The sequence below is a fragment of the Ipomoea nil genome, unplaced genomic scaffold (assembly GCF_001879475.1).
Source record: "Ipomoea nil cultivar Tokyo-kokei standard unplaced genomic scaffold, Asagao_1.1 scaffold3147, whole genome shotgun sequence".
NCBI classification, from domain to species: domain Eukaryota; kingdom Viridiplantae; phylum Streptophyta; class Magnoliopsida; order Solanales; family Convolvulaceae; genus Ipomoea; species Ipomoea nil.
Window position 1 is genome coordinate 784,794 of NW_017619575.1, and position 8,925 is coordinate 793,718.

At 35.6% G+C, this 8,925-nt stretch overlaps 1 protein-coding gene and 1 non-coding gene across 5 annotated transcripts; one reads left to right on the top strand and one right to left on the bottom strand.

The window, feature by feature from the left end:
- The first annotated feature begins 169 nt into the window (after nucleotides 1-169).
- On the top strand, nucleotides 170-6,773 carry LOC109167283 (uncharacterized protein At5g08430-like). 4 transcript variants are annotated; one of them, XM_019316299.1, is made up of 12 exons: nucleotides 170-188; nucleotides 418-534; nucleotides 1,497-1,576; nucleotides 2,172-2,359; nucleotides 2,776-3,763; nucleotides 3,902-4,011; nucleotides 4,324-4,383; nucleotides 4,546-4,596; nucleotides 4,825-4,896; nucleotides 5,051-5,234; nucleotides 5,429-5,549; nucleotides 5,631-6,773. In XM_019316299.1, exons 2-12 carry the CDS (start codon nucleotides 422-424, stop codon nucleotides 6,445-6,447), a joined length of 2,784 nt encoding a protein of 927 aa, XP_019171844.1. In that variant the 5' UTR covers nucleotides 170-188; nucleotides 418-421; the 3' UTR covers nucleotides 6,448-6,773. The 4 variants fall into 4 exon arrangements, with proteins under 4 accessions (XP_019171844.1, XP_019171845.1, XP_019171843.1 ...); XM_019316300.1 differs by lacking the exon at nucleotides 170-188 and having other exon boundaries at nucleotides 327-534; nucleotides 5,631-5,686; nucleotides 5,741-6,773; XM_019316298.1 differs by lacking the exon at nucleotides 170-188 and having other exon boundaries at nucleotides 327-534; nucleotides 4,825-4,895; nucleotides 5,050-5,234.
- Nucleotides 6,774-7,524: 751 nt separating this feature from the next.
- On the bottom strand, nucleotides 7,525-7,596 carry TRNAD-GUC. The gene has a single exon. It is a non-coding gene; the product is annotated as a tRNA-Asp (tRNA).
- Nucleotides 7,597-8,925: the final 1,329 nt, after the last annotated feature.

Consider the following 8,925-nt stretch of genomic DNA (forward strand, 5'->3'; position numbering starts at 1 on the left):
AGTGCGGGGAAGAATTCCAATTTCTGAGTCTTCACAAACTTGGTTAGTAGCTAGTCAATAAGCAGTAAGTTTTGTCTTTTTATATATAAAAATCACTTTTCCGAATTCTAAGGTCTCTATTTTGCTTGCTCTTCTTCCTTCTCTCTCATACGTTGCACGGCCATAACTATCGTGATTATCGCCAAAAGGTTCTTACTTTACTGTTAAAGGATACATTCTTGAGTCTGGGTTCTTGCCTTTTTTGTCTTTTTCGTGGGATCACTGTAGGATTTTCAGTCTACTTTTCTCGGAACTTCACAATGACATAGTTTTTTTTTTCTTTGCAGCAAATAGAAGCAATTTTTGGTGCTGACTAACAACCATTGGTGAGAGAAAGTTGAGTTTTTGAGTCTGGGTGTCTTGATTTCTTTCTTGCAGAGCCATGCCGAAGAGGAAGGACAAAGACGACGAGGAGAATCAGACGAAAGAGGTGATCGCCGAGGACTGGTGCTTCGCGTGCAAGGATGGTGGAGAGCTGCTTCTTTGTGACCACCGGTCTCTCTCTCTCTCTCTCTCTCTCCCGAAGCTGATTTTTTTTTTTTTTTTTAATACATTTAAGACATTCCTTTTGTTCTTCGAAACAATTTTAATGTTTTGTGTGTTGTAAATCATAGAACATCTGATTAATTTGACGGATTATTTTAGCTTTGCTAGTTGGAAGAAGGGGCGAGTTGAAACTCCTGAGGTCAAAAAATGGGCCCTTTTTTATTTTTTATTTTATTTTTTTATCATATAAGCTTTATGCTGTGTGTTACTCTGGAGAGAGACAGCTTTCAGATTTCTAGGTCGAAAAAAATAAGAATGGGCCCTTTTGAGCATATGCATGCTTGGTTTTTGCCTGGAACCAAGGTTAATTTTGTCTTTGTATATCTGCCCAAACAAAGAGCCTACATGTGCTTTATTATCTATGACTATGAATTGACCATTCTTTGTTGGCTTGTTGCTCCTATAATATTAGCCTTTGAGAAGGGGAAGAACTTTTGACTATTGGCTACATGTGTACTAATCATTGGTGTTCCTTTGACCCTTGCTTATCTTTGGTTTCATTTCTCTGAGGTTTACTTTACTAAACCTTAGCAGCTTAAAGAGAATATCACTTCCTGTGAAGAGGAAGATGTTATTTTTTATGTATATATTTTTAATATGGTTGAATAGTTTGTTAACTTTCTTTTTTCGTTTGAGCAAAGTAAATGGCGATTGTTGGAATTACTGTTGTAGTGTTGTGGCACTGTCTTATCTATCACAACAAAAGGCTTCAACGTTTTTTTTCTTAAAAAAAGTCTCTTTAACCGTTTATAAAGAGGGGTTGTGGAGTCTAGAGTGCTTGATTGCTTGCCTTGCAAAGTGGTATACATGTTTTCTGTTTTTGTGAGGTTATGAAAGTTTCCCGCATATTAAACTAAATAAGGAGTATCTTTATATGTAAATTTATTTAATGAAAGTGTGTTTTTTTACAGGAAATGTGTTAAAGCTTACCACCCAGAGTGCGTTGGGAAAGATGAGTCAGCTTTGACGAGTGATGAAAGTTGGAGATGCAGTAAGCCACAAATCTCTTCTCTTGTTTCCACATTAGTGCTAATGTCTCGGTTTCTCATCTTGGTTGCATATTGTACTGTTATCTCATAAGATTTCTTTCCTTAATCCGTTATTACACATTAACTCTTTCAAGTTGATATACATGAGAGGATGTTTGATTTTTTGTGAGAGAAGACTAGCGATCAACAAATCTTTAGCATATATATTTGTCAATAAATACCGAAGTTTCACTGCCTATGCTGCCATCTTCTCATGTCTTCCTAATTAATAATAAGGGTGCATATTTAATTTCTCAACATATCAAAACACCGGTGAATTGAATTTGACTGTAAATGCAGGTGATCCATTTAGTGTTGCCTTTGATCTCTTACAAGCTACTATTACTCTCCTTATATATATGCTTTAAGGAGAATGTTTTACTTATATTTGTTCTAAAAATGAATGAAAACGAGTTTCACTATATCCATGCTTGACTTGACATTTAAGGTTCTTAACAAGTTGAACAATTTCCTATAGAGCTTATTTTAATTAAAATTTATCTATTATAGATTTGCTGTAATGCAACGCATATTGTACTAATTATATTTATTTCCCAGAATGGCACTCCTGCTTGATTTGCGATAGAGCTTCAAGGTACCATTGCTATTGCTGTCCAAATGCAGTGTGCCGTCGGTGCACAAGTGATGCAAAATTTGTGCGTGTTAATAAAAAGTATGGATTTTGCAATGACTGTCTAAAGCTAGCACTGCTTGTAGAGGAAAATATGGATGTCGACTCAGAAGGGGTATGTATGCCTAACAATTGGATTTGCATTTTCTGAAATTATATTATGTATTCTTGGGCGTTAACTACTAGGTACTCTTTTTTTAGAAGAAATATTGTCTTGGACATATTCGCTTGGCCAAGGCAATGCTATATGGAGAAGAATAACGGAATTACCTATAGGCTCTAATCAATATCCCTACCACTTAGTGTGCTGACAGTAGGGACGGGGGATTAGTCTTCTGGCTATCGGCTGGAGGGATACCTTTGGGCAACCAAAAAAAATAAAAATTGTTAGAATACTGGCATTTGTTGTTGTTGTTGTTGTTTTTTTTTTTTTTTTTTTTTTTTCCTGTGGTCTCATCCTCATCTTCACATCACTTTTATCATTCTTCGTCGTCATGTTAATGGTGGTAATATTTTCCTGTTGCTTCTCAGGAAAGTGTGGACTTAAAGGACCGGGAAACATATGAGGGCCTGTTCAGAGAGTATTATGAGATTATCAGGGAAAAGGAAGGATTTGATGGAGATATTGTTCTTAAAGCTAAAATCCGACTAGACAAGGACAAAAGTGATTCTGACTTTGATGGAACTAATGAAGGTGAAGATGAGGTTCGTTTGTCATCTGACTCTGATGAAAATGGATATGATTCGGGAGGACAGAAACATGGACAAAGAAGGAAGAAATTGAAAATTCAAAAGACCAATTCTCATAAAAAGGAGAAATCTAAAAAAATGGTATTTCATAGTTGGGGTTCTGAAGCTCTCATGCGGTTTCTTAATTTGATTGGTGAGGATACAAAAGAAGAATTATCACCGGATGATGTGGAAAGGATTATACTTCGATATGTTAAAGAAAACAAGCTTTTCCACCCAACTAAGAAAAGGAAGATTATTTGTGACTCCAAGTTGCAATCTATCTTAAGGAGGAAGGAGGTCAATAAGAACAGTGTGCCTAAACTCCTCGAAGGTCATTTTGCTGCGAACCAAGAGGAGTCAGAGGATGACGAGATTTCCGAAGATATTGAAGATGGAGCTGAAAAAACTGTGGAGACCTATGAAGTGGAAAGAAAGCAAAAGTCACCAGACAGTGATAAGCCAAAATCAGGCAATGATAAGCCTAAATCGGGCAATGATAAGCCAAAATCAGGCAATGATAAGCCAAAATCGGGCAATGATAAGCCAAAATCAAGCAAGGGTATTCCCAAGAAGGAAGGGTTGGGGAATATGTTCCAGAGTCGTTATGCTGCCGTTGTTCCAGAAAACATTAAACTTGTTTACTTGAAGAAGGGCTTGGTGCAATTGTTGTGCAAACAACCTCAAGAATTTCAAAACAAGGTGGTAGGGAGTTTTGTTCGGGTCAAATCAAATCCAAATGATATTCGCCCTAGGATTAGGAGCTCATTTCAACTTGAGCAAGTCACAGGTTAGCCTTAATTACCACCTATTAATTAATCATTCCGAACCAAATATTTCCATACCTTAAATTTTCATCGGATGTCTATCAATTTTCTCCGTTGATTCTTCAATGTGGTTTAACCCTAACCCTCTTGAGTTTCCTTAGGCATTAGGTGTGCTTCAGTTGCCGAAGAAAATGATGAGGTTATGCTTCGTGTTTCAAATATGCCGAATGATATCTCCTTGAGCATGCTCTCTGATGGCGAATTTTCAGAGGTAACCTAACCTAGTTCATGTAATTTTTATTTGTTTCGTTTATTTTGCCCATGGTTTTAGTATCAGACCAATTGCCTGTGAAATTGGCCATTCCGGGTACTTTCTTGAGTCATCTGATACAATATAGGAGTGACTGATGCTAGTCAGTGTTGCAAAAATCGCGCCTAGGCGCTCTAGGCGCCCTAGGCAGTCCCCAGGCGCCTAGCGATTTTTTCAACCTTGATGGTAGTAATGAATATTTCTTACCATTTTACTTTGCCTTTTGATCTTGTCTTGAATTTTTCTAATGAGTTTGTGTTAACATATTTGTAGGAGGAGTGTGCAGAATTGCGACAGAAGGTGAAAGCTGGCCTGCTGAAGAAGCCTATTTTGGTTAGTAATTAGTTGCTTATAGTTTTTGTGTTTATGTTACTCATACTTGCGTGAACTTCTGTAACACAAATCTAGTCCATTAGGTCGATGCTTACAATTTCAAGCGTTTGATATTACGGGATTAAACTGTCACGAGACCATTGTTTTTTTTTTTTTTTACAGGTAGAACTTCAACAGAAAGCAACAAGTCTGCACGAGGATATTGTGAAGCATGTAAGGTTCATGGTAGTTTATTGTTAAAGAAGTGCTCGGTTTTGGGTTTGGATTCTAGAGTGTTTAAACTTTAAACTCGATTACGAGAACTGCATATTTATCGTGAAAAACTGTGCTAAATTTGTTGACGTTTCAATGAAATTAAACTGTCTCGAGGATGGTTTAGGAGGTTGCATTAACAAAATGAATTATTTCTCATATGTTTTAATTTCTCTCTAAATGTGTCAGTGGATTCCTAGAGAACGGGCTAGATTGCAAAACCTCATCAATATGGCAAATGAGAAAGGGTGGAGGCGTGAATATCCTTTTAAGATGTGGCATATATGTTTTGATTATTTGAACTGTTTTGCTATAACATTTTATTAACTTATATTACATATTTATGTGTAATAATATTCTTCTCTCCCGATATAAAGAACAAAATTCAGAGTTCACCTTGACTGTTGCTTCTACTCTATATGAGTATTTGGCCATGAAAAAGAATCTTGACGATCCATTTGGAGTGTCTAAGCTATTACAAAAAGTCCCCGTGGTGATTCCGGATATAGAAGAGCGTGACAATACTCCTGAGGACATCAACAGCGAAAGAAAAGAAAACGGAGCCTCACAAGAATCACCTTCAATAGTCGTCTCCAAAGGTATTCGAATTTCAATGCTTTTGAGCTTCCTTGGCATTGCTAATTCAATTATTTTATCGATCCATCAATTCCATTGTTTTCTTCGGCTCTTAATCTCTTGTGCAATTGTATATATACATGGGAACCCTGTTATATTGCATTGCTTTATGGAGGATTATTTTGTACTGAATTATTTGCTTCTTGTTCTTGTGAAGAAAACGAGCCTAGCAAAACCGGACAGCCTCTCCAATCAACTGCAAATAAGGAGTCGAAGAGCTTAAAGACATGCCAGCAGGAAGGAGCTTTGCCTGGTAACGAAAAACCAGATTCTCAAAGGTATGTCGGGCTGGAAACAAAAAAAAACATAGCAATGATGGAACTCGATGATGATGAAAAGTCTGTTGTTATGACTTGCAGTGATAAAACGCAAATGCAGAAGCCAGATGCCAATCTGGAAAACGAAGAAACCCGCGAGCCAGCAATGGCTAATCTGACAGAATCTCGTGATAATGATCAAAACCTAAATCAGCCAATGGATGTCAAATTGGACAAGGAAAACAGCCACAAGGAAACGACGGGTGAAGTGATTGAAGGTGGCGGTGATGAAAAGTCAAAGGCTGTGACTTGCGAGGGCAAAACTCAAAATCAGCCTATGGAGGTCAAGCGGGAAACAGAAAACATAGCCGCCATGGCTGCTGTGATGAAACCCGGTGGTGGTGAAAAGTCTGTCTTTCTGACTTACACTCATAGGAAGCCAAAGCAGGCAACGGCTAATCTGACAGAATCTCGTGATCACGAAGGGTCTGGAGGCGATAAAACCCAAAATCAGCCAATGGATGCCAAACAGGACGCAGAAAACAGCCACAAGAAGCAAACAACGGGTGAAGTGATTGAAAAGCCGAAGGTTGTGGCTTGCTATGTTAAAAGGCAAAATCAGCCTATGAAACGGAAGCTGGAAACAGAAAAAAGCCACAAGCTTGGGACTAGTGATATAAATGAATCTAATGCTGCTGAAAAGGCGGAGGAGGTTGCAACCGAGGACCCAGAGGCACTCGTGTGGCATATTTCTGGGATGAACAAAAGAAACGAGAAGTATAATCTGTCGTTTTTGAAGAATTGGAGTCAATCAAATTTTCAAGCACTCAAGTACAAGGTTTGGAAGGAAGGTCAATGTGAAGAGAATGCAATTCCATTGAAGGATGCTATCAAGCTGGCTTTTCCAAAAGCCCACTAGGTAGGTAGCCTGTGCTGTTCATACCCACAACTCAGCACAACATTCAAAATGCGACAAAAAAAAAAAAAAAAAAAAAAAAAAAAAAGTTGTAGGCTCCAAGAACCTGTATCTATCTCTATCTATGTATACATGCATAGGCTGATGAACATATGCCATGCTATCCTTTAAAACCTTTAAAAACCTTGTTGGGTTTTGGCTGGGAGCTTCTGTTATGGTTGTTTCCTTAGACAATTAGCCTTCTGTTTCAAGTATTTTCTGCAAAATAATGGTGTTGTTTTGTGAATTGGTTTTCATCACCTTCAATGGCATAACATTTATTGAGAAAATCAGCATTTAGGTTATGTTGACTTTTTTTTTTTTTTTGGTGTAGCCTAAGGTTTTCACCGTTGAACATAGTGACTAATCCCTTCGCTGAATTGTAGACATTTTCATTTGGTGAGACAGCTAGCCTGGAGGTTTAAGTTTGTTCCATACTCAAAGTCAATGATGGATGAGTTACTTTTACTCAACCACACTCCCAGGTTATTATGGTGACTCTTCTGTGAGATCGTCTCACAAATTCTTAACCCTGAGATGAATCGGTTCGGATGAAAATGTAATATTTATGATGAAAAATGTAATATTAAGTATGAATAAATTTATTATAGAAAATGGAATAATTATACTTTTAAATCAAATATTTATTATTGTCTGTCATGTCAGAAGGTCAGCTAATCACGTAGCTTATGTCCTTGCACGGACGACTGATCAAATTTCTATCCTTGGTGTGTGGGATTCCATTCAACCCAGTTGTATTTCGGAGTTGGTTCCTTATTAGTTATGAAGTTCTTTGGTTTTCAAAAAATCAAATAATTATTATGATCAATTAATTGATTTTTACTTTTATGAGTATCGTGAGAGGTTTCAATCTTATTGGAGATTTTGCTTGGTGATTGATGAAGGCTATAAATGGCTTTTCAAACTTCTTATTTTGCTTGGTGATTGATGAAGAAGGCTATAAATGGCTTTTCACATTTCTTATTTTGCATGGTGATTTGATGAAGAAGGATATAAATGGCTTTATAAGAAAAACGCAAGCGCCGTTGCCGGGGATCGAACCCGGGTCACCCGCGTGACAGGCGGGAATACTCACCACTATACTACAACGACCTGTTGATCCAAAGTGCTTAAAATACATTTGTATTTGCCATTAGATGATAGACGTCATAAATATTCTTTCACCATTTTCAACTATGAATAAATGAGACTAGTTACTACTAAAGTATTAATTATAGTAGTTCATATTATTAATTCTTAATAAATAATTGTCAGTGGGATGTGATTAACATTTGTCAACATAAATTTATGAGAAATAAAGTAAGACTTGATTTAGTACTAAAAATAACTCTTATGTTAATAATATTCCATAATTAGTAGTTATTGTTGGTACATACAAATCAAATCCTAATATATAATCCTACTGAATTTGGGTCAAATTCAAACAATTTGTAATATTTTTTTTCTCACTTTCTTAATCAAAATTTAAAGATAAATATAATTTATTAATCTTGAAATATTTTACAGATTACACTTTAGCGCTTGACAGATGTGCATAAAAGTTTTTTTTTTTTTAAGAAAAAAATCGAATTCTATTTTGAGTCATAACTCGTATATTCATTCTATAGCTTTTAGATGATATAGCAGTAGAGTCCATCTAGGTTGTACACAAATTGAAAATGAACAAATGGAGAAACGGAAAATGTGAGAAAAAATATAAATATAAAAAATTCAAGTGTATATAAAAATATTTTATTTAGATATACATAAATATTAATTATTTATTATTCCGTATTTTTTAAAGTGTATTGTTGGATTTTTAAAAATAGATAAACACCTTTGAAATGTATGAAGTTTCTATATATAAATTTTAAAAAGAAAAGTTTTATAAATACAGAAACATTATATTAACTCTTGAAAGTTTATGTACAATATAAGAGTTTACTTTTAAGAATTAGGGAATATTTCAGAATCTAAATAATCTAATAAATTAGTATATTCTTTATTTATTTGATTTTTTTTCTATTATTACCATGCACATGCATACATAATATCTTTTCTTATATTATTTTTTTACTTAGGTTTTAATTAAATGTATTATATTTAGTAATATATCATATATGAAATTATTACTTGAATAATATTAATCATACCATAATTATTAATTAAATGATCAATTATACTTTTAATATAATAATATAAAAACGACTGTTAGGGTGAATTATTTCAGGTCGGGTGGATGTGACCGGAAAATCAATTGCGGGTGATAGATGTGATTGGGGATCTAATTATAGGTGAAACAATATGGCCAGGAAGTTAACTAAAGGTCCGACCACAGGTCGGGAAGCTTCGAGTGGAGTAGTGTAGGTTGGGAGCCAAAAGTCTGTCCCCCTCCTCCCAATGTGCAATAAATGTCCTTTATATAGGGATGGAAGAGGGGAC

Coding starts and splice junctions, on each gene's coding strand:
- LOC109167283 (XM_019316299.1), top strand. CDS start 422: ATGCCGAAGAGGAAGGACAAAGACGACGAGGAGAATCAGACGAAAGAG. Junction 2,360..2,775: donor TGGATGTCGACTCAGAAGGG/GTATGTATGCCT, acceptor GTTGCTTCTCAG/GAAAGTGTGGACTTAAAGGA. Junction 3,764..3,901: donor TCAACTTGAGCAAGTCACAG/GTTAGCCTTAAT, acceptor GAGTTTCCTTAG/GCATTAGGTGTGCTTCAGTT.